Source organism: Notolabrus celidotus, chromosome 19 (assembly GCF_009762535.1).
Source record: "Notolabrus celidotus isolate fNotCel1 chromosome 19, fNotCel1.pri, whole genome shotgun sequence".
In the NCBI taxonomy this organism is placed as follows: Eukaryota; Metazoa; Chordata; class Actinopteri; order Labriformes; family Labridae; genus Notolabrus; species Notolabrus celidotus.
This window is the reverse complement of record NC_048290.1, coordinates 6,390,931-6,414,919: the sequence shown is the minus strand read 5'-3', so window position 1 is coordinate 6,414,919 and position 23,989 is coordinate 6,390,931. Positions and strand designations below refer to the sequence as shown.

At 40.8% G+C, this 23,989-nt stretch overlaps 1 protein-coding gene across 2 annotated transcripts in view; it reads right to left on the bottom strand.

The window, feature by feature from the left end:
• Nucleotides 1–23,278, bottom strand: part of olfm1b (olfactomedin 1b) — a 30,217-nt gene extending 6,939 nt beyond the window's left edge. The window contains exons 1-5 of one of the 2 annotated variants that reach the window (XM_034709957.1): nucleotides 22,721–23,278; nucleotides 12,188–12,337; nucleotides 11,309–11,464; nucleotides 8,108–8,327; nucleotides 1,252–1,358 (exon numbers count right to left, since the gene is read on the bottom strand). In XM_034709957.1, coding sequence (XP_034565848.1) covers nucleotides 1,252–1,358; nucleotides 8,108–8,327; nucleotides 11,309–11,464; nucleotides 12,188–12,337; nucleotides 22,721–22,786 — 699 coding nt within the window. In that variant the 5' untranslated portion in view covers nucleotides 22,787–23,278. Of the gene's footprint in view, nucleotides 1–1,251; nucleotides 1,359–8,107; nucleotides 8,328–11,308; nucleotides 11,465–12,187; nucleotides 12,338–13,630; nucleotides 14,742–22,720 lie in introns of those variants that run through there. The other variant, XM_034709956.1, reaches the window with a different exon arrangement.
• Nucleotides 23,279–23,989: the final 711 nt, after the last annotated feature.

The window sequence follows — 23,989 nt, the reverse complement described above, 5'->3', positions numbered from 1 at the left end:
CAGAGCTGCACTGACACATGAAGCACCTAACGGAGTTGATTAAGTGAAATGTAGCCAAACAATGAATCATTAGCATTTGTCCAGGTTCACTAGATCGTTGCTATCTTTGATTTTCGGTGCAGGGTCGGTAGTTTGGGAGGGAAAAATAGAACTATAAAGACAGCAAAATGCTCCTTGTAGCTATAGTGTTGAAGTTGAGTCTCCAAAACTTAAGTCTCAGTTGATTCAAGTCCTCAAGTCTGAGTTGAGTCTTAATTATATATTTATTTAGGAAGCATAGAAAACACATCCTGACTGATGCTGTCTGGAGATTTAAATGATCAGTAAAGTTACAGCACTGTGCATCGTGCACAAATGCTCACCTCACAGGTGTCCAATAAACTCAAAAGTACCTGCAGCCTGCATGCTATTAAACCCAAACCTTAACCAACCAAACATCTTGGATCCAGTCGAGTCACCTTTGTTGCTATCATCACCGTTAGCTTTGTGACTCTACTTTTATCAACAATCCGAGTAAGCAAACATCAGCATCTTGCTTACTTTCCTGGGTGCATCCTCGACAGATCTGTTAAAGCATAAAACTGTCCCTGTGTTCTCCTCAATGGTCCTCTTACAAGTTGAACATGTTGCTCTGCTCTTAGCATTAACTGTAAAGTCTGTGAAGGCAGAACACACAATTCATGGCACAGCTAGGCATCCTGGAGGGAGCTGTTGTTTAACAAGACAGCACACATGCAGGTGAACACACGTGCCAACCCTTGCACGTTGGTAACAATAAACAGTCTATCAATAAATAAGTCTGAGTCCTCCTCTCCATCCATGAGTCTGAGTCCAAGTCAAGTTGCCAATCCTGAAAATGAGGACTCAAGCTGGACTTGAGTGCCTAGTTTAAGATGATAATCCTCAAGAATTATCACTCATATCAACAACTGTCACATCACAAATACTGTATTAATCCAGTGCTAATGCAAAAATGTTAATTACAGCAGCCTTCCCTGTAGAGCTGGTTATCATTTGATATTTTCAGCAAGGAGCTGATGAAGTACCTCAGGTTCATAGCACCAAATAAAAATCTAACACCTTACTTTGAGAATGTCAAGGTCGTCTGCCAACCCTTTTTTCACTTAGATAAAGAGACAAAACCAATCAGAAAGTGAAGAAGAGCACAAATCTGGGCGGTGATTTGATGTCAGTCTGTTACACATTCATCCACAATGACAGATGATTCAACCTGTTTGACTGTGTACGTACCCTTGTGTCTCCCTCAGGTGCCAGAGGGTCGGTCATCCAGGAGCCGAACCTTGACCCTGACGTCTTGATGGTGATGGGGTCGCTGATGCCCGTCAGTTTGCCGCATGCTGCAAGGACAAAAGCATGATGGGATGATGGGAACATCTAGAGTGACACCTATCCAGGGTATTTAGAATAATTCAAAAATCTATTACCAGGGATTCACTTTCATTTACTTCAAATCCAAATGAGTTTGCCTGCAGGATAGTGGAGCTGCTGTCCAGGCCGCCTCTCTCTGCCTCTCTCTTTGTGTAATGCACTCAGCAAAGAGGTGCTTATTATTCAGTTCACACATGCTAACGCCTGTTTTCCCCTCTCTGTGTGGATGTGTGAGAAAGTGTGAGGAACAGGGGATAGGGAGAAAAAAAAGGGAGAGCCTCTGTGTGTTCTGCTCCTGTGTGCAGCTTGTAAGCTGCTGTACTGTTAATTAGTGTTGATTGAGGTGTTAATGCGGATTTGACAAACCTAGCGCCGGGCTCTGCGGCTCGGGCTAATGTTCCCCTTCTAATGAGCACAGACGAAAAATGGAGACAGGATTCTGACCAAATAACAACCCGGCTGCAGCACATGCATTCATTTTCTGAGGTTACTTCTGCAGGATGGAGGTCAATTACATGATTTTGATGACTTCATTCCTTCCCATGAATGTAATGAGTCGTTCTATTATGCTAATTTAAAAAGTGCTACAGTGGCGATGGCTCATTTCTGCTTTTCATTAGCATCTCTCACTGCCAGGCGTTGCATCCATTAACCTCTGACTGCAACACTCATCATCACTCTTTCTTCGCAACATCTATCATGTTTCTTGCTCTTTTATTGTCGTGAGATGCCATTTCGCTTTCTTTCTTTTATCTCCCTCCATCTTCTCAGCACTTTTGTCACTTCCATGAGAAGAATCAAGAATCGTGTTTGGGGGTTTTTGTGCGTCAAACATCGTGCTGTGATTGTTTGTGGTCTTCACACCTCTGCGGCGGCTGAGAGACAGACACACACGTGGTCACGTGAGCATCATCCTCTCACTCCAGAGAGGGGGTTGAGTCCCTTACGTAACTCAAAGTGGGATTACAGACGACCAGTAATACACTGGACATTGATTTATTTATTTTCTTCTCTAATCGGGCTTCTATCTTTAGATGACACTACTTTCCCCCGGCTGCTGGAGAGCCAGCTGATGGATCTGGAGATTCAGACAGGCAGGGTCTAATCCCCCTTTGGCCTGAATGTGCCCCGGTTAAAGCGGAGAGAATGGGAAACTTAATGGTAGCTGAAGCTGAAATGTGAGGATTTAAATACAGAATAAAAAAGATTGTCCTGAGTAGAGAGGATGGTCGTTTTTTAAGAGGATGTTTTTTGGCTTTATGACAAATTGGATCTTACTGTACTTTTTGTAGTTAAATCATAATAGTGCTCACTGAGGTAGGAATCCTGTAAAAATACTGTATTGACAACCCTTAAGTTTGGCAGGATATAAAACATGAATTAACCCTTCAAAGCACATGGATTGGTCAGATCTAGGGTTGCAAAATTCTGGGAATATTCAAAGTTGGAAACTTTCCATGTAAATTAACAGGAATTTATGGGAATAAACCAGGAATTTATTAAATTAAAGGTTGGCTCTTAATAGGGAACTTAAATATTGTTGGGGAAAATGTATGTTAGCATAATCCTGACTAAAACAACCAGATTTCATGCAACTACAGATGAATATCTATGCTATTCCTCAATCACATGCACACAGCACACTTCTTACTGCAGGGCTATTGAGACCAAGCCTCCTACATGCACTTTTCATGTAACATTTTGAATGGGACTTTTTTGGGATTGCATTTTTGTTATTTTTTGAATGGGTTGGATCAGGGGGGATGAGTAATATTTAACTCAACATTCATGTTTTTGTTCCTCAATGAAATATTTAACACTTGATAAAGTTCTACTTACAAATAAATCTGTTTTAATTGTATTATTCTGGATTGATGTCTGCTTATAACAAAACACATATTTATGCTTGGATATGATACCTTTCCATTAAATTACACTCAATTCCCAGTTAATTCCCATTAATTCCCATAATTTCCAATTTGGAATATTTCCAAAAATTCCCCAGCTTAACTTCCCATGGAAATTTACTGGAAATGTTCCACCCCTTTGCAATCCTAGTCAGATCTCATGTCTCATAAATCTTCAAGCTGATACGCTTGTTCCCGACCAATCAGCGTCATTCTAGGAGAAAGAGGCGGTAGCTACGGGCGCGGTTTAGTCGTGGCGTTAGCAAGAAGCAACTGCAAGCCTGTAAACAATGGCTTCCCATAAAGAGATTAGCGTGGATGCAGAGCAAAGGCCTTCATTGAGCGACTACTGTGTCAAATGTTTTGTTGCTCTTATTGGCCCATAACGAATGTGACACACAGAACATTCGTCCAATCACCCTCCAAGTTTGAAAGGTTCTGCCCTTTCCTAACACCGTCTATAGGGGTTCATCTGCACACATGAGTAGTTTATATAAATACCACTTAATGTTATAACTTGACAGAAATCTCACCAGGCTCCATTTTCGCTCACTGCGAATATTAGCTTGGGAAAATGTCAAAAAGGCTGTTTCCTCAGCACGCTGTCATCGACTTGTCTGACACCTGCCCCGAGAAGCGCTAAAACATGTTAAAAATAACCGAACAGGAATAATCAGTCCTCTTTCTGACAGTCGTGTCTGCTTCTGTTTCTCCTATAGAAGCATCAGCGTTAATCTCAGGCTGTTTTATAACCAGCTGAAAACCCCTTACAGGTGCTTTAAAGACCTTAAATACTTTATTTACCAACCTGCTCCTTACCATCTGCGACAGTCTCCTGCACGAGTAAATCTTTACATGAGTTAGAACAAAGCCCATTCTCTTTGCTTTAAGGTGGGCGGGGCTCAGCTGGCGAAGGTGATGTCATTTATCCGAATTTAGCAACATTTGAATCTCCCCTCTCTCAAACTCTTCCACCCTTCCTTTCCACTATAGCACTTCCAGCATCTATCCAACACAGCACATACTAATCACACAGCTGTATACAATCCTGTCAGTCTACATTATCATTACATTGAGCTTAATGACCTCTGATCGTGTTGCCTACACATCTGTCAGTCTGTGAGCACATCTGTCATTACTCTGTTTACGCCTCAGTGGATGCGAGGACGCCAAACAAGCCTGTTTTTCTTTCATTCTGTGAAATATGACCTGCTGTGAGTGAGACATTATGGTATTTCTGGCTTCCTGCATTTGGCGTACATGCATTTGGATGCAAGATTGTCCTGGCACATGAGATATTGTATTGATATTGCAGCCATAGACTCTAACACTCACTACGCCTACGCATGCTTGCTCCTGCTAAGCTTTATTATAGGCAAAAATAATTAATTTAATTGAGAAATATGTCAAATTATAATAAAAAATTGTATTATGTGACTTCCTTTAAGTGTTCATATATCTCTTTTTAACCGATTCATTAAAATGACAGACCACCAAAACGAAGAAACGAGGTGATAACACAAAAATTCTTTGCTTTGAATTTCCCTCTCATTCATTTTTACTCAAGAGTAACTTTGAGGTTGTTTGCAAACAGAGGAAGACTGATTCTGTGTCACCTTGTTGTGATGTTTTGCCCTGTAATATTAGCCTGTATGATTCTGTACAGAGGAAATCAGCAGGTGAAAAACAGTGGTAAGAGGTCTTTATGTGCTGGTATGACTTCTCCAGCTCCATTCATCAGTACTTTGGCGCGAAGGGTCTGGATTTGCCTGGAGCCCTCCGTGCCTCCATGTTGCTGGGGCACGACACGGGGTGATTTATTTATTTGATTATTGCCCAGCAAGCTGGCATGTCCTCTTGATCGATGGCCATTGTGTCCCAGCAGCCACCGGGGCTGTTAGTCTCACCGGCACAAAACAGCTTGAAGGACAGCTCTGCAGGGACTCCACTTACTCTCTTTCACTTTCCCTGCTCGCCTTCACTTCATCACTCCTTCTCCTTCTCCCTCAGCACCTTCTATCAATTCCCCCCGTCACTCTTTCTATTACCCAATGCTCAAGTTTCTGCTGCCCTCTCTAGTTTTTCTCTTGTCCCCCTGCTGCTGTTGATCTGCGAATGCAAATTTCGCTGACTGACCTTCGCGAGTTTCATCTCAATAAGGGGGAGTGTACGGGAGTGAGTTTGTGCGCACGACGCATGAGTGCCTCTGCAATCGTGTGAAGATGAAAGGAGTAGCCACCCTCTGTCCTGCCTCAGCCGGTCCCACGCTGAGTGACCTCGCCTTTATCTTGTCTGATAGCACACACACACACACACACTGAAGTAACTCCTGTGGTCGCCTGCTTTGTCACGTCGCTGGCATCGAAACACCGACACGACTCCTGCTCAAGTCTGCCAGGTAGCGAGAGCAGCTAATGAACGAGTGTGTGTGCATAGAGAAACAGAAAACCCACAGAAGTTACTCAGAGTTGAGACTCCTTGTGTCATTTTGTTCTCACAATCATCACGTTTTGATTCGCTTTTCCAAAAAGAACAGTATCTTTTGTAAGCGAAAAGCTTTTCCCAACTTCTCTCTGTCATCTTGGACAGTGAATAATTCGAAACAGGAACACAATATACCCGTGATGTGCTGCATGGAAGTGTTTGTGCTCTCGTAATACATCTTAGTCACTGTCGTGTGGGTGTGCATCTATTAGCACTGTGGGCTGTGACAGAGGTGTGAAGAGACTGAGACAGGGGCTAAAAGCACAGATAAGACTGTGATAAGAACTCGAGCAGGCAGCAAGTACCTCTCGTACTCTGTACGCTGTTCATTTGTGTATGTTTGTACGTCTGTACTACTGGAAACATTTAAGATAACTCAAGCCTGGGCATGAAAATATAAACATCCCATCTGTTCCATCAGAGGATGCTAGTTTGTGGGAAAGAACTCTTCATTGTTAGACACTTTCACATAGGTCTAACTGATTTATAGTTACAGAAAGTCTTTGGATTGCATCATTAGATCCCTTCAGCATGCATCTGCAAAGTGAGCTGCAAAGTGAGCTGCAAAGTGAGCTGCAAAGTGAGCTGCAAAGTGAGCTGCAAAGTGAGCTGCAAATAACCCTTTGGGGCAAGTGTGCCTGACCACAATGTGCCCACTGAACGTGCCTATTTATGTCCCTGACAGGCTCAGGTGGTTGGTGTCCATGTACAGGTAAAGGATGCCTTCATAGAGACTTTATTTTTAGGGGTACGATGCTTTACATAACACCAGAAACAGCCCCACAATGCTCTCATCAAAGCCACCAGACTCTATTGACAAAAGCAGTTTTTCTTTTGCCTTCCCTCCTTGATTTGTTAGTTTTTCAGGGTTACAACAGTATTGCATTTAATATGAAGCAACCTTTTGAAACACTTGAGTCACAAAATATCACAAATAAACAAACCAATAAGGGCAGCATGGAACAAGTTAGTTCAACATTCTGAAAGGTAAAATCAATTTTTTTTCAATGGAGTCTGGTGGCTTTGAAAAAAAACACTGCAACACTTATTCATATTTTTTTTTAAGAAGGATATTACCTTAACCCACAGGTCCCTATCTACTGGGCTCCTGTTTTTAATTTTGCCAGACACCATAAGCTTTTGCCAGGAGGTATTTCACTGCAGCCTGTTCCAAGGTTTCCTGCTGGCTGAAGCAACTAATGAAGTACTCCCAAAACTTTTTAATACCTATGAGAAATTTAGACCCAAGAAACACTTTGGCAATTCCAAAAGGTAAAAAGAAGCACTGATCTTGAATTAAAATCCTTGATTTGATGTTTAGGGTTTAATGTAGGCTTGTACATATTATTTACATTTTTTCAGGATTAATGCTCATAGAGGGCAAAGTAGCACAGGAAGCCTGGCCAATAAAGCTGATTTGATTCTGATACTAAGATTAGATTTAAAAAAAACAATGGTAGGAACAAGCAGCCTTCTGCAGGGTGTAGACCACACACCCTTTGTGGGTTGTTACTTAGCTTGTTTTAAACCAGACCTGTTTAAGAATCTTCATAATGAAATAGCTAATTAAATTAAGGCTTTTTTTGTTTACTTTTCTAGAAGGATGGTTGGTTTATGCACCTTTTTGAATTTATGCTTCCACACCAAGGAGAACCTTCATTACACAAGTCCAAACTCCTCCTTTTAAAATGACAATATTTTCCTCAAGAATTTGGGATTTTTAAGAATGCAACTGATCACATTTGCACTATAGATTTTTTTTTTTTACTAACAATTTATTCTATCAAATTTTAATTTTCCATTTTAAGCTATTTTCTTTACCAAAACCCTTAAATATTCAAATCACAATGACATAAAAAAGACTCAAACTGGAGTTGCTATGCCATCAATAAAACCATTGGATGATTGAATGGTAAATTAAATGGCAATAACTTTTCATCAGTTGACCAATGGTTGAGCACTAGTACCTCGTTTTTTGTCTTCAGTCCCTGGAGTTACAATAACGTAACTCAAGTACTGAGTACATGCATAGCTCTTTACTGAACTTCATTGTTGGTTTATCTTGAAAATATAAGACACCAACAGCAAAGTTCATTGAAGAGTGAGCATGGACCAATAGAAAGACACAAACAGAGCAGAGTAAATGAGCAGTGTGTTATAAGACTGTTATAAGCATTAGAACCATAGAGTATTGCAGACACACATAATGACCCCCGTGATGTTCTGAATCATGTAAATGTGCCTGAGCGTCTCTCTCTGGTCAGTCACAGTGGAAGTGTTGCATGCCCGTGTTTGCAGCAAAGTGTGTGTTAACTTTCTGTGCCTACCTAATTTTTGCATGCATGCTCGGAGTCTCTCCTCAAGATTTGACACTCTGTTGTGGAGCTCCTCGTAGTCATAGGCCCCCATCTCCTCCTGAAGTTCGCTTAGAACTGACGTCAGCTCCTGGACCTCCTCCTTAAACTGCAATACCAATTTGGCATCGGCTTTGTACTCCTCCAACACTGGTATCAACGGTCTAATCTCGTCCATTTTCGTTTTTATGGCCTGAAAGGATTAGAATGAGCTCGGTTGAGTGTCATGCGCGACAAAATGAGACTGTCCATAAAAGAAAAAGAAAAAGGAAAGAAATAAAAAAACACCTGTCTGAGCCTGGCTACTCTGACTCTACCCTGCCTCTCTCTCCCACTGACATGAAGACCCCCTGTTTGTGTCCATGTTCAGTGTTTTTTGTGTGTGAACAGCTGTGGTGCAGGTGTGTGTCTGAGCAGACAAACCCGGAGAATACTCTCCACCCGCTGGACGAGCAGAGCAGGTGGCTCCGTCCTCAAGTGAGCAGCCGTTAAAAAGCAAGCCCTCGGTACACCGACAACAATTGGGAAAGCTCTTTATTGGTCATCATCGTTTAAAATGCAACATCGTATTAAGGGTTACATGCTTTTACATGTCACACACAACAAAGTGTCTCGAATTTACGTCTATAGTTTTACGTAGAGATTTGTTGAGTAACCAAATATGCATAGACAAAAGCCAAAAGAAAAGAAAATGAATAACAGCAATTAATAATAATAATAATAATAATAATAATAATTATAATAATAATAATAATAATAATAATAATAATAATAATAATAATAATAAATGTATTTACGATTGAAAAAAGCTTTTAGATGGAAAACTTTGACAGCAGTAACATGCAGGAAGAGATCAGTGGTGGGTTGGTTTGGGAGAGGGGTGGGGTTTCTTAGTCTTAATGGTGCTAAAAAGGTAAAATTAACTGTTTGACGCCCAAATGCTCTCAGTACTGTGGCCCAGTTCAGGGGAATCTGGAATTGACCTGCCTCTTCTTCCCTGTGGCTCTCTTTACATGTCTTAAAGTTAGCCCTGCAAGCAAGAAAATGACAAACTGTTGACAGGGGCTGGAGCTTGCTAACCTAGCTAACAGAGACACAAACAAACAAACAACTGCACACACACTTTAGTATTTTTGCACTTAGGACAGGTTACAGACAATTGCAAAGCATGCACTGAATGTGGCGTTTGGATGCATGGGGGGGTTCTGGAGCATGCAGGGGTGACAGGATCACGATACAGACATGAAGCTGCTGTTAAGTCCTGAAGTTAAAGAATACATGTTGGCAGAAGCAAAATACTTCTTTGGGTGAGCATAAAAAGGACTGGGTATCAAAGACTGTGCATAAGAAGTTGACATAGCCTCTACAATACAACCAATTTGTTTCTGGACTTTTGTCTTTAAGCCTCAAGTTTGGAATTTTGGCCATCTTTAATTTTTTTATCGTGCATTTTTGTCTTTATTAGCAAATAAAGCTGAAGACAGGCAGGAAATACCAGGAGTAGTGAGTAGGGAAAGATATGTAGTAAAGAGTGGAAGCTGGGAGTCAAACCAGCGACCACTGCAAGGAGGACTGTATATGGCAAGCTAGCTTTAACTACTAAGCCAAAGCAGCACCCCAAGCTGTCATCCTCTTAGTATTTTGGAACCACAAGTGTCTTTAGTCAGACAACAGGATGTATGGAAGGTAGCCAGGCATGCTTTTTTCCAATTCAACCTTTAAAGGGGGCCATTAAGCAGACTTTAACAACCATAAACTCATTCAAAACATGATTAGTAATGTAAAGGATCAACTGAGACTGGGTTTATTTTTTTATCTAGTTGCATACAAGTGCAACTTATTTTTGAACCAATGGGATCACTGCCTGCTTGCCATTACTAAAATGCAGGAAGAATGCACTTCTGCATGAACTCTACTGTTGGAACCAAGAGGCTACGTCCACTATTATAGACAGTCTATGACAAAACTAAAGAAAAAAGCAATAAAGCTCTTGAAGGTGGTTGCAAGCTTTGCCAAATTTGTAAAAAAAAGTGTAAAATTTTCTGTTTAGCTTGTGTTGAAACATTATTTGGCATGCTAACACTAGCAGTTAGCACTGATTCCAATGCCTTTAACTGAGATCTGAAACAAGTAGTCCCTTTACCAATTTTTAAATGACTGCAAAATATCTTAAACAGCTTTCATAGTCGATCAACATTCATGTCTTTTTTTTTTTTTATAAAAATGAATAAAAGTTGTCACTTCCATCTACATAATCCTGAAGTTTTGCTATTTCATTCACCCTGGAAAGATGTTGTAATAAAACGTATAATTTGAGGTTATAGGTTTTGGCTTTAAGAAACAGATAACTTCATTATTACATAATGAAAGTTATGGCAATTAGCATTTCTTTTAAAGTTGGTATAGTCAGACAAAAACTGGCCTGTAAGCACCAGTTTCAAAACATTTAAAGCTCCTGTGAGGATCAATGTGTTTGCAGGGATTCTGGCGCCCCCTGTGGTCAAAGGCATAAGTAATTTTGTCCCATTTTCTCAAAAAAATCTCCCACTGTTGACTTTTAACAGTCAAACACATCAATAACAGTGAATCTTCCCTGTAGAAAGTGTAAACAAAGTCTGATTCTGAAGCACTGTCTGACTGACACCTACCCCTCAGCAGTGTCTAGAGGCATCAGAAATAACCATGTAGAAAATTGTCAGTCATGTAGCTGATGGTCTGGTTTGCTTTTGTAGATGTTAAAAAGGTTTAAGTCTTAATTTTAGTGTGTTTCATGGACGGCTAAAAATTCCTTACAGGAGCTTTAAACGACACCCTTCCCTGTCTGATTTTGTTTCAACTATTAAATCAGATTGGATGAAAGATGTTTGTTCCAAGTGAAGACAGACATCTTGGTTTTCAAAGTACAAGTTAAGACTCTTAAGTCACTCATTATTCAGAGTTTATTACATTTAAATTTAAATAAAGGGATTCAATATGACTACTTGTATTATTTAACCTCTTAGTTTATGCATAGGTTATGGCATTTTTGACATGGGGTGAGGGGGGTTTGAGCAAAAGTTATCCAGAGTGGGAACACACAAACACACAATGGTTTCAGGCTGTGCTTAATGGGCTTCAGAGCAGCTGTGATAAAATGGGCTGTTGGGTTTAATGGCTGGTCGTCTGTCTCCGTACCTTGTATTGCTTGGCGATGTTCTGCTTGTGGTTCTCCTCCACCTGCCTGAACTTGGTCTCCAGGCCACGGAGCTGCACCTCCATCTTCTCCACGTACTGCAGGTCCCTCTGGGTTCGCTGGTCCAGCACCTGGATGGACTGGGTCATGTTCTGGACCTGAGGTGCCATATGGACAAATTGGACTGAGCAAAGTGGAATCAATATGTACCTCTAATGCTTTAATGAGGATGAGAAAAACGCAACAGATTTTCAATATGTTGCTTTGGCTTGGCTTTCTTATGTACATGACTCACAAATTCTGACATGAGGCCAGCTAGTCAGTGGCCTCACACGCATGGTGGAGGTGTAGAATGCATACTGTTAAGACATTTGGTTTTTCCAGACCTGTTGCAGCCTAGAAACTCCACAATCTTGGCACTTTTTGTATTTGTTGATGATCTTATTTGCAGCTTGTGTGAATCAGTAGGCTACTTTACATTATCCGGGGATTATCTGCATCTTTGGATACAAATGATCTCTCCAATTATGTGTTTAAAAATTCCTTTTGGCAAATGCAGTTTCCTCAGCTTGCAGTCAATTGGTATAGAGCTGTGTTGCATCATGAGATTTACTGCTTTGGATGTGTGTGGCACAATAGAAACTCACAGAAAGTGAGCGTATAGCTGCCTCCCATGATGCCTGTAGGGTTTCCAGGGAGCTCATTAGAGCATGATTCCTATTCTTGTCTGGCGGGCAGAGAGGGAATTGGAAAACCTCAAACATGGGTATACTTACACATGTGCATGAGTGTGGATGTGTTTTTATTTGTGTGTGAAGTCGCTGTGTGTGTTACTATGTGACTTTGACTGTCAGGGTGAGGTGATGTTAAGCAGTAATTACCTTCTCTAACAGCTGCCTCAGTTGTTTGGTGCGGGCATCCCGTGAACACATGGACTGCTGGGGCGCCACCACCGTGCAGACACACCTTCCTTCGCTATCCTGGGCTGAACTGTACACCTGCCACGACTCCTCGGGGTTTGCTGGCAACACCTGAAGACAAACAAGAGAATAAGTGGAAGAAAAAAGGGGGAGGGGAGCAAAACGTGAGCGGTAAAGATGAACGAAAAACACATAAAATGAAAGAAAATAACAACAGTAATAGTAATTTCCCTTTGAGGGCGTTGTGCAGATTTTAATCTGAAGCAGTCTTGCATTTTTTAAGCTCCACCTCTTTTGCACTATCATTTTTTTACAGCCACACAATGGAAAGATCAGCCAATCCGGCCTGCAGCTGAGGCTACTCCCATTATTCAATGAGCTGCGTGTGTGAAAGCTCAGAGAGTACAACTGGGAAGTGCATGACGTCAGGAATAGAGGGGCTTTTTTTCTCTTTTCAGAGGGGGAGACAACTCCAACCTGCTGAGTGCCTGGAAAGGAAAAGATATCCAGGACTGCATCAGAGCCAAATATAAATGCTGATTTATTCTGTTAGTGAGAAGGAGTGACTTCACAAAATGCCAAAAAAAAAAAGAGCAATCGCAGCGGCTGTCAGTCAGCAGCACTGCTTTCTACCTCAGGATGTGCTGACAGGACAAAGAAAATCACTATCAAGCACCTGCCGGGACAGCTCAGATTTCCTCTGTGCTAGTCAATCAGTGCCATCACACAGGATGCTGGTGAATATGCAAAAATGAAACCTGGGATTCCTCCCATAAATCATGACACAGACAGAGAAATCTGGAGTGAAATTCAGCTCATTGCATACACTTTTTTAAAACTATCTATTTCCTTGTCTTCGACATCCACTTGACAGATCTCTCATGTCATCCTGGCACAGGAGCTGCTCAGGATGTGCCGACAGCCTGACAGAGAAACAAAGAAATGCTTCATCTTGACTCTACAACGGTATCTTGGCTTTGAGCGCCTCGCTCATTCACACAGACCCGTGAGAGGAGGAGAAATGAGCTCTCCTGCTGTTTCAGAGGAAGAGGGGGAGAAAAAAATTAGATTGTGCTGAAATCTGAGATGTCAATCCTACTTTTCCATCACAGATCTCTCTCTGTTACATCGATATGAGGGGAGGAAAAACAAGTGATAACTTTCCACTTTGTGCAGGGGGCACAAATCACAGAAAGAGCAGTGCTAGTGGCAGCTGGAGGAACATCAAACGCAGGAGGATGATATCTCTAATGCCTCTCCAAGTCCTTACTACTTCTGCACCCATTCCTCGTTTTTACGCACCAAAAAGGCGCACACATGTTGCAGGTCTTTGGACTCATTTAACTGCAAAAATTCATTCAGAAAAAAAAGGGAAACAGGGGCAGGAATTACGCGCGCACTTACTCCTGTACTCCGGTCTGGGTACCCTCCCTGCGCTGCCGTCAGCTTGGTAGTATTGAGCCCCACCAAAGAGGGGAGGGTCTGCGACATCCAGTTGGTAATCATCGCCATGGTGCTGAGCACGACGCCGATCTTCAGCAAAGGCACCGACATCTTTGCTCTGCTTGGGACTGCTCGGACTTCTCTTTTCTGTTTTCTTTTTTTTTAAGCCGTCTTCATTCTACAGACTCCAGTGAGAAACAAGGGAGGTGAGGAGGCATGGTGCAGCCCAGAGCAGCTTGCTGTTTCACCCGGGACTCCGGATCGGCTGGTGGTTTTTTGGACATCTCCAAAGAGAGCAGTGGCGACGGGACTCTACGTGGAGAGAGACGGCCGAAAACAAGAGGGTCGTGGTGGTGGTGGTGGTAAAACTGCAACACTTGCTCCAGTTTGGGAAAAAAAGAAGTGGGAATTTTTCAAGCTGGAAACGTCCTCCTGGATAAGCTCCTCTGTCTGCGTTGTCCCGCACACTGCTGCCTCTCCGCTTCACAGTTACTATTTCGTTCACGCCCGTCGGTCCGCCTCCTGCCTCTGTGCGCTCTGTGATTAAGTGCCACTGACTCCACACACAGGCTGCTGCTCCAAGTGGATGAGAGGAGGAAAGAGGAGGTACTACGGATCTATCTATATCGCCAGACGCAATGATGTCAGCCAGGTTGGGGTCCGCTCGTGGTGATATCTGGGATTGCGCCTGGTTCGTTCATATAGCCGCCCGACGCCTGCTGCTGCTGTCCCCCCTGAGAGAATGACAATGAGCAGTGCGGCTGACCCGGGTCCTCCGACACTGATGCTGAGGGATTATTTAGAGCGGGCAGTGACATTTCTCTCTCCATGCAAAGCACAGGAGGCTTATGTGCACCTCTCTGGTATCTGGCCTTCATTTCAACAACAAAAGCACTGCAATGCATGACCACAGAGCTCACATGTCAAAATAAACTCTCATTTCTCTACAGTGTCGCAGTTCAATGACAGCGAGGACTCTCAGAAAATGTGTTATTGATGGTGTTCAGGATGCCTCGAGCTCCGAATGAGCACGAGGTTCTGATTCGTGTGGCTCTGGCGCCATCTTGTAGCAGATTGTGGCGTTGCCAACATCAAAAAGTAACCTGGAGGTCCCAAAATAGTACAAATAGCTCAGCAATATAATGCAAAAGATGTGATTTACAACAGAACTACAAAAAAAACTGTGTTCCAAAATCAACTTTTAGACCAGCACTGACTTTAAATGATAATAAATACATGTTGTTTTTATTTTATATTATTTTATTTTATTTTATTTTATTTTATTTTATTATTTATTTTTTTATTTTTATTTATTTTTATTTCATTTTGTTTTATTTTGTTTTTTGTTTTTCTCTTGTTTTTTGTTTTTGTTTTGTTTTGTTTCTTTAAACTTGGGAAGCTGGTAGCTTTATTTGAGAAAATGTAGGCTAGGCTTAAATAAGCATTATGCTTATGCCTAGGCCTTTTCAGCCATCACTACTATGCACTACAGGTGCTTTATTGAAAGTGTCTGTACTGTAAAAATATATTGTTATGTATGTTCACTGTCAAGTCAAGTCAACTTTATTTATACAGCACATTTAAAAACAACCAACGTGCTTTACAAGGTAAAAAAGACTGAATCAAACTACTATTACATGCTATAGAATCTGCTTTTAATGGAGCTTTTAATTGCAATTTCCGCTGTCATAGTGTGTAAGCTTCAGATGTATTTATGTATTCATTTTATTTGTACAGTGACCTTGTACAATATTTGACACAAATGTTACCATTTGAGGAATTGTACCAGAGTTCCCTTGAAGCTAATTGACATCAGCAGTCCTAAGGAAGCCTAGGATATAATAACTTTAGTATAAGGTACAATATTTTTGGTAACATGCATTATAAATACATTTTTCAACTTTGTATAATATTTTAATATAGCCTACATGTTGTACTTTATGTAAGGTATACATTTTATTATATGTATAGTGTGATAAAATGTGTATGTATTGTAATTTACAAAATGTAATATTTATGTAAAGGGAATATTCCATGTATGTATTCTTATTAATACACTGCTACATACTTATTTGTTATACTGCGTACTGCACTTTAAGTTTTTGATGGATGAGTGTGTATGAATGCTGTGTTTTAACATATATTTTAATATATATTTGTATACTGTATTTTGATTGCCATATTTTCTTTATTACTATATTTTATAAACTGATCTCCTGGAAAAGCTCTTTCGTTTTGTTTTTACAGTGGTGTGAACAAAATGAAAATAAAGCTTGATTTGATTTCTTTAAATTCAAGTGAGCATTTGAATACATTGTTTTGTGTTAGAAGTTGTCTACTGTATATTTAACATACTGTACAATTTTACATATTTTATTGGTGTACTTTGTTTTCCATTTTTAAAATGGATTATCTATAGTGATACAAAGTAAATTACTAATATTTTTACATAGGTTTTGTACAGATTTGTTTATATTTTATCATATCAATGGTGTATTTTTTAACATCTTTGATCTGTTTTTGGCAGATATGACATAGATTCTTATATTCTTTTATAATAAATGTTGTATTTAAACCATAATGTTCTATATTGTTTAGTTTTTTTGTGTTTGTGTTTGTATTTCTCTCCTGAGGGGTATATTCCTGTTGTTAGTATGTTGAAAACTTGCTTCTATAACAAAAAATAATAGTCCATCTAGCTATCTAGTTTTCTATCTTTTTATAATGTCTTGCTTTCGTTTTCATATCCCCTTGAAAAAAGATTTTAATGGAAGTGTGTGTGTAGTGGAGCAACACAAACAGTCTTTTATTTTGAAGGGCAAAGGAAGCTTATCTGGGATTTTAAACTATTTACAAATATAAAGTATGAAAGCTTTGAGTGCTTTGTAGTGAAACCGCTAGCTTAGATCAGCCATCCCCTTCTAGTTAACTCAATTATCTAAGAGATATCTGATTTGTGGCTTGATGTTGTGAGAACATAAATTAGTCTGTTGGATTTCCAGGCTGTTACACTGTGCAATGTGGAAAAGTCCAAGTTGAGTAAAGACCGAAATGCTGTTTCAATATTGTTTGGAAACAGAGCTCTCAGACGCAACTCATTATTCATCTGTCTGCAGTCATCTGCAGGCTTATGGGCTAATGCTGCAGCCTATGGGCTAAACTGCAGCACTGCATGATACATGAGGTCCCCAGAATAGCAGAGAGAGAGAGGCTCTGTGTCCACAGCTATTTCTGTCAGCACCATAATGCACTTCTCTGGTAGAGTGAAAGATAGAAGTGAGTGAAGTTTGCACTCTCTGCACATCCATATTTCACCCTCTCTCTCTCTCTCTCTCTTCCACTCTCTCCACTCCTCCCTCCCCCTGTCTCTCTGGTGTCTCTCTTATCTCTCCCACTTGTTTATGACCTTTGAGGTGAGAGCTCAGAGGGCTGATGGCTCCACAGATTGCTGTGAAGTATCGACCAGGGATTGGGGTGTGTATGTGGGGGGGGGGTTAGCCCACCGCTGTGCACTGCTGATGCCCAGAGTCCAGTCTGGTCTGGTGTAGTCTCAGGACAGCACAGCAGTCTCTAATGACAAGCTTTCAATGGAAACCGCTTGTTTCCTAAAACTCAAAGGCCTGGCTCTAATTCATTTCCAATAGAGGTGAGACAAAATGACCCAAAGTGGTATTTGTCACACCTGTAATATAGACTCCTAGGTATCCAACAAACTAGGTGAAATGCCACAGGTGCACCGATAACAGACAACTGATGCAAACGAAAAACCAACCAGTGAGACTACTTATCTGCTGCATTTGAAGACAGATCTTTGCATCGTAAAACCTCCAATTTCAAAGTACTTTAATGCATCATTAAAACCTGCAACTGATTATTTTTTTAATTAGCAATTAAACTGCCATTTCTTTGACAATTAACAAACAGCTTTTTCAATCTGTACGAGTCAAAAGTAGTGAAAGAACTCATTAAAGGGTCCAAAAAGTCTAAAAATCGAATTATAATAACACAAGAAGAAGAACCCCCTGCATTAGGAAGTCACAACCAGCAATTGGGGGCTGTAATTGCACAGAAAACCATCAAAACAATACATCAATTATCAAGATACTTGGAGCTAATTTTCTCTTCACTGAGTCAGATAAATCAATAACTCACTGTGGCTTTAACAACTGCACCCATTACAGATGGGCTGATGAATACTTCTGTGTCATGACTCCTGTCTAAATTCATAATGAAAGCCGACTTTCAGCCTTGGATAAATGAGCTTGTGTAAGAGAGGTTTGAGCCAATTATGTGGAAACCGTTTGAGGAATGCTCTAAGTGTTGTGCTGTTTTGAAGGAGTACCTTTAAAGTTATTCTACCTCCAAAATCAAGGACAAAGATAACAACTTAGGCTTGGTGAGAAGTGTAAATGGGACTGGAGGGGAAAACAAGTGGAATATTTCACAGAATTCCTCAATAGAATAATAAATGGTAAAAAAAAAAAGACTCATCAGAATGATCAATACACATTAAAACTGGAAGATTAAAATGATATTAAAGCAGTATTTTAGACTTGGCTTTTGTGCGGTTCAGCATTACAGCTAACAGGTGTTTAGATTGTACTTATACAGTCCAGGAGAACCTCTATGACACACTCAATATCAAATGCAATAAATGGTCACAAAGTGGTGAAAAATCCCATTTCCAGCCTGCAAGTGAACTACAAAATGCACCGTGTCTCCGCCTACTCCTCTTCTGCTCGCCTTCTTTCTTTCTCTCTCTCTCTCTCTCTCTCTCTCTCTCTGCTTCCTAACTCAACCAGCCATACTGAATAATAAATAGCTTCAACCCCAGCTGCCAATCACACCACGCATATTGCAATTCAGCTCCACTCCGTCTCAGTTTCTCACATAACACCGGACTGATTTTCTTCTATAAAAAAATAACTCTTCAAAATATTCCCCTGCCGGAGCCCTTATAGCTTAAACTTCAGCTGCACACACATAAACCGAATAATGATATAGACATTCTTACTTATGCGTGCATGTAAAACCTTAACATGTGCAGGTGTTTCATGTTGCCTGCTTCTAGGATGGTATGTAGGTTGCCTGGTGTCAAAGGGGGAGGCTATGGCAGCGCCATCTGTTCAGTCAGGTGTCTGCGAGATGCTTTAGGATGTGGGCCTGAAGCCGAAGGGGAGCCACTAGGTGAGGAACAGATGCCGCTGCTCTGGCTGCTTACTATTCTTCTCTGTGTGAACACCAGGCAGAAGCCAAATCCTTCGGCGGAGGGGATAGAGGTGAATAAATGCGTGAGGAATTGAAGGAGGAGAGTGAACTACTAATCAGGTGTCTCCCAGTTCCCATGACCAGATGTTAAGAAAAGAGACACAGCTGCCCGACTCTGTGTCAAACTGGGTGAGACTTTTGAAGCAAGCTGGTAAATGTGGTCATTAAGAGAGCGGCCATTGTTCAGGATCTAAGGTCAAGGCCAGAGTCAGTGATGGCTTATTTCTCTCATGAGTAGGGGTGAGGATCTGCAGAGGCCTGACCATACCACACTGTCTCAATACTTCAGTCTTTACACAATGCCATACCATACAACACCACACCATACCGCACTATACCATAATACACAATATACCAAGTAATACAAGATGCAGTATGACAGATAATCACAATACTCTGACCTGCCATACTGAACCATACTGTACCATGCCATTAATCACAAAATGATACAATGCAATATCATAAGTTATCATCATGATACTTAAACAATATGATGCAATATTATCGCAACCCATTGGTCATGATACTATATAATATTAGCACAATAATTCAATCATGATACCACACCATAGCATACAACACCATTACTGTCACAACAAAAATACACAATGCAATATGATACGACATTATCAAGATACTTATGTCATGATACAATATAATATCCTGTCATGATACAACATGAAATATCAATACCCTACTCAAATTATGATACAATTTTATCTCAATACCATACTATGTCTTCATATTACTTTAGCTATGATTTGCTGTTATCACAATATATATCATGATAATGGGTTGAATCATGATACAGTATTGCAATACTACTGTAGAAATACATTGCTTTTTGTTCCTGAAGTTCACACAAAAAGGAACTATCATTAAAGTTCCCTCATCTCTCTCATCCACTTGGACAAACTAAGCAAAAAACAAACATGGTGACATAAACAACAAAATATTACAATACATATTTGTACATTTGGGGTCTATTATGATACAATATCACCTTGCAAAATATTGTGACAAGCTTTGTCAATTCTTTTTAACCACCTTTACTAAGTGTGTAATGTCTGTGCACCACCTGTGGTTTGTATGTTTTCATTAGTCCACATTACATACACATTAAGTTCTATTTAGATAAGCATCAGTTAATCAGAGGAGGCATGATGATCCAATATTATCATGATACTTTAGTCACAATATGATGTTATGGCTGTTTAAACATTTTCATTTTGTCAAATGCAATAACTTACATTAATATTAATGCAAACTATATTTACAGTGTTTGTTCTTACTGAACTCAAAAGTCATATTTTTATTGGCAAGTAAACATAGACGTGAATATTATTACAGAACACCTGGTGCCCTTGCGTTGAGTCAGTATTGCACATTCTGCAAACATATTGTGAGGTTCTGAGAATTGTGATAGATTGTACAAATATTGTGATATCTCACTTTTCTGACTGCGAATACATTGCTTGTTTTCCCGTCAATCTTAAGACCAGACGTGATTAAAATGCTACAGGTACTTAATGCAACCTGTCAATAAAAGTCCAGATAGTTCAAAAGAGATGTAATTTACTGTGAAATAATGATGCCTTCAACTTCATTTTAAACCAACCTCTGCTGACTCCATGGAAAAGGGCTCAGCAATATTTAGTGATCTGAAAAAGCTGTTTACGATTCTGCTACTGAAAGTTAAATTTGTGCTTGTAATACACTGGAAAACGTATAAAACAAAGTGTGACATAAGGCGTACATGAATGAACACAAGGTTCCCAACCTTTAAAAGATATTGAGATCCAGCCAAGTATGGTGATAACAATTGTTGTGATATATTTCCTCCCTTCAACTGTAAATTAGGTCACCGCCAAAAAAAACGTCCTCCTTCATGTTTTAAAAAGTTTTCAATCAAAGTAAAGTTCAGACGCTTCTGAGCTTCTTCAGGGATTATGAACTAAAAGGCTCGATTTGTATTTACAGCATTGCTCCAATAAAATATATCATGAAAGATTGATACTTGGGATATATTTCCAGTGTAACACTGCCTGACTAAATTATTGCAATACTGTGATGTATGGCTGTTTTTGCATCCCACCCCTGCTCATGAGTTATTTGGCAATGATAAGGCTCTCTATTTGTAGATACACCTCTCACTTTTTATATCTATGTTCAAACAGAGATGTGCGGAGGCCTGGTGGTGCTCTTGGCTTCTATAGCCAGGGCAGTATAAATAGAGGCTGTCAGTGTCTCTTGTGTTTCTGTTCTCCTGGAAGAGAGCAGACTAATATCGACTTACCTTCAAACAGATGTCACACAACTCTCAGTCCATCAGACGAGGACTGTCACTGAAACGCGGGCCCTGACCTGCGCCGCGCAGAGTCCGACTGTCATGAAACCCAAAGTGAAACACGCTCTCCTCGCCCCCTCTCTCTTCCTCCCTGACTGATGGCTTCCATCAATCAGTGCAAACAGCCCCATTGTTCGATTGTGTCAGCATCTTTGTGCACTCTGCAGCTGCACTGTGAGAGCGTAGTTCAAATTATTGGCTGCACATTTTGATGCTTCAGTAAAAAAAAAAAAAGGAGGATCCAGATTTGATTTAATTACAAATTAGGCTGCACACGTGCATGTCAAAAGCAAGCTGTTGCTCCATGAATAAACAATGTCCCGCAACAGCATCCTGACATTCCTCATAAATTTGCGAGAAATCAATCGCCGGCATATTTCCACCAAGGCAATAATACATCAATATTTTTCTAACACATGGGTTATCAGGGCCAGCCGGGCTTGCAGCAACCTACTTTCCAACGCATATTATTGAGTTTGTCACTTGCAGAGGAGTATATTACAGAAACACAAGGAACAGAGATTAATTTATTGATGGTACCTCAGTGGCATATTTGATTTTTGTTTTTTTCTCTGAGCCTCCAATTACCGACCACAATTGGATTCACACAAGAGTGAAGAACATGAAATATGACTCAAGCAAGGGCAATTAAATCATCAGATTCTTCAATCTAGTGTTGGCGGGGCCTGGCAATAAACAAACCCCTCCTTCACACACTCTCTCTCTCTCTCTCTCTTTCTCACTCCCAACCTTGAGGATTTATAATAGCAACAGTTTAATGCAACTATTATATGTATTGCTGCAAATTGCCTTGCAGAAAGCAGGAAGTAATTTCTTGTCCCTGCATGAAATCACTGTTGTTTACTACTGCTGGGCTGAGTTGCTTTGCATTGCTGGACTGAATGTTCTTCCCCCCCCTCCCACCACCACCACCTTACACACACACACACACACACACACACTGTCAACAGTCCCTCACACACACTATGGTCACTGAGCATGCCCGAAACACCTTCTTGGAGACACTGCATTTGATTGTGGTGCTTTGATTCAAGAGCAGCAGCCCACAATCTAACAATTGCCCCCTTTTAAAGACTAATCCACGGGCTGCTTTGTGTTGGAATAACGGTGCAGTAGATTAATGTGGCTATTTGCTAATGAGGAAATTGACAGATCGAGCAATGCATCCTCATTCTGTATCTGGTTGGTGATACAGAATGGGGCTCCCTGCCCGTTAAGCACAATGTATTCACATCATGTAATCCCACCCGTTAATCTGTCTAAGCTGGGTAGAGGGCTAATTCAGAGAGGGGGCTTTTTTATGCGAGGTAACCCTGTAATCTCTCCCAGTATATGGAGGCAATTAACAACAGGGTTACAGCTTTTGATATTTTTTTAATCAAGAAGTGGAAAATGGCGTTAAATTAGTAACCTACTTGGGTGAGTTCTGTGCCCATGAAGATGAGGAGAATCAGAGTCAGGAGCTTGTTCGCAGGCTGCATCTCTTGCCTCCGGTGTTGGTGGACCAGCAGGTCTCACATGCAGATCGAGTCCCCTTTGCGTCCCCCCGCGCGCAGCAGTCCTTTCCTCCTGGATCTCTCGTGCGTTTCTTTTCTTTAACGCTATGATGATTTGATCCCCCTCAGTAACCCAGTATCAGAAAGCGACCGATCTGTTTCACGGACTCGTCTCTGTGCATATTCATTTCATATCTGGAGCCTCTCTCTATCTTCCCTCGGTGCCTCTCCCTCTCCGTCTCTTCTGCGTGGCCGCACTTATTTCTCGCTGCGTCGGACTGGGATGAACATTGGGCTAAAGACGCGCAAACACTGTGGTATATACACGGCTATAAAACCTCCACTCCCGGTATTGCCAAAAGTTTACCTCCCCGCCTCAAGCTGCCGTATTAAAAGCTCTCGATGAAAAAAGGAGAGTGACGGCGCTGTACATGGTGCTGAAAACGGAAGTTGCATCGCTGGGAGAGGGAGATTTAAATTGGCAACAATACAAGAAGGAGAAAGCGCCTTTCCAACAGGATTTGTAGTTAGCCATTCCATTATAGGAAATCTTGCCTGATCATCATTTATCCCTCATTCGTCTGGATGGGATCTTTATTGAATGACTAATTCATCAAAATTACTGCTGAATGAACACCTCAGCATTTTATGGGGCTTTTTTTTTTCAACTCACACTCTCAGCTACAGGGGCATTTTCTCTCTCCTTCAAGCAGAGATTATCATCTCTCTTTCTTTCTTTCTTTCTTTCTTTCTTCCTTTCTTTCTTTCTTTCTTTCTTTCTTTCTTTCATTCTTTCTTTCTTTCTTTCTTTCTTCATTTAACAAGGTAAAAAAACTCATGGAGATTTAAAGGTGACATATTACACTCTTTTTAATCAAAATATATTGGTCTAAGAGGTCCCCAAAACATGTCTTTAAAGTTTATTGCTGAAAAAAAACACTTTGAAATCAGATTTTGGCATGCCTGAAAAACCCTCTTTTTCAGCCCTGCTCAGAACAGTCTGTTTTCTCTCTGACCACGCCCCCTCAGGAAGTGGATGTGCCCTCGGATGTTTACATGTTGCATGCATAGACATGGCTGCTCACAGACCCGCGTTACTTCAACCCTCTGAATTTGATCCACAATCTGATCCTGACGGAGAGACGCCTGCAGCAGGACCTTTCTGAACCATTGGTCACAGATTTTGTG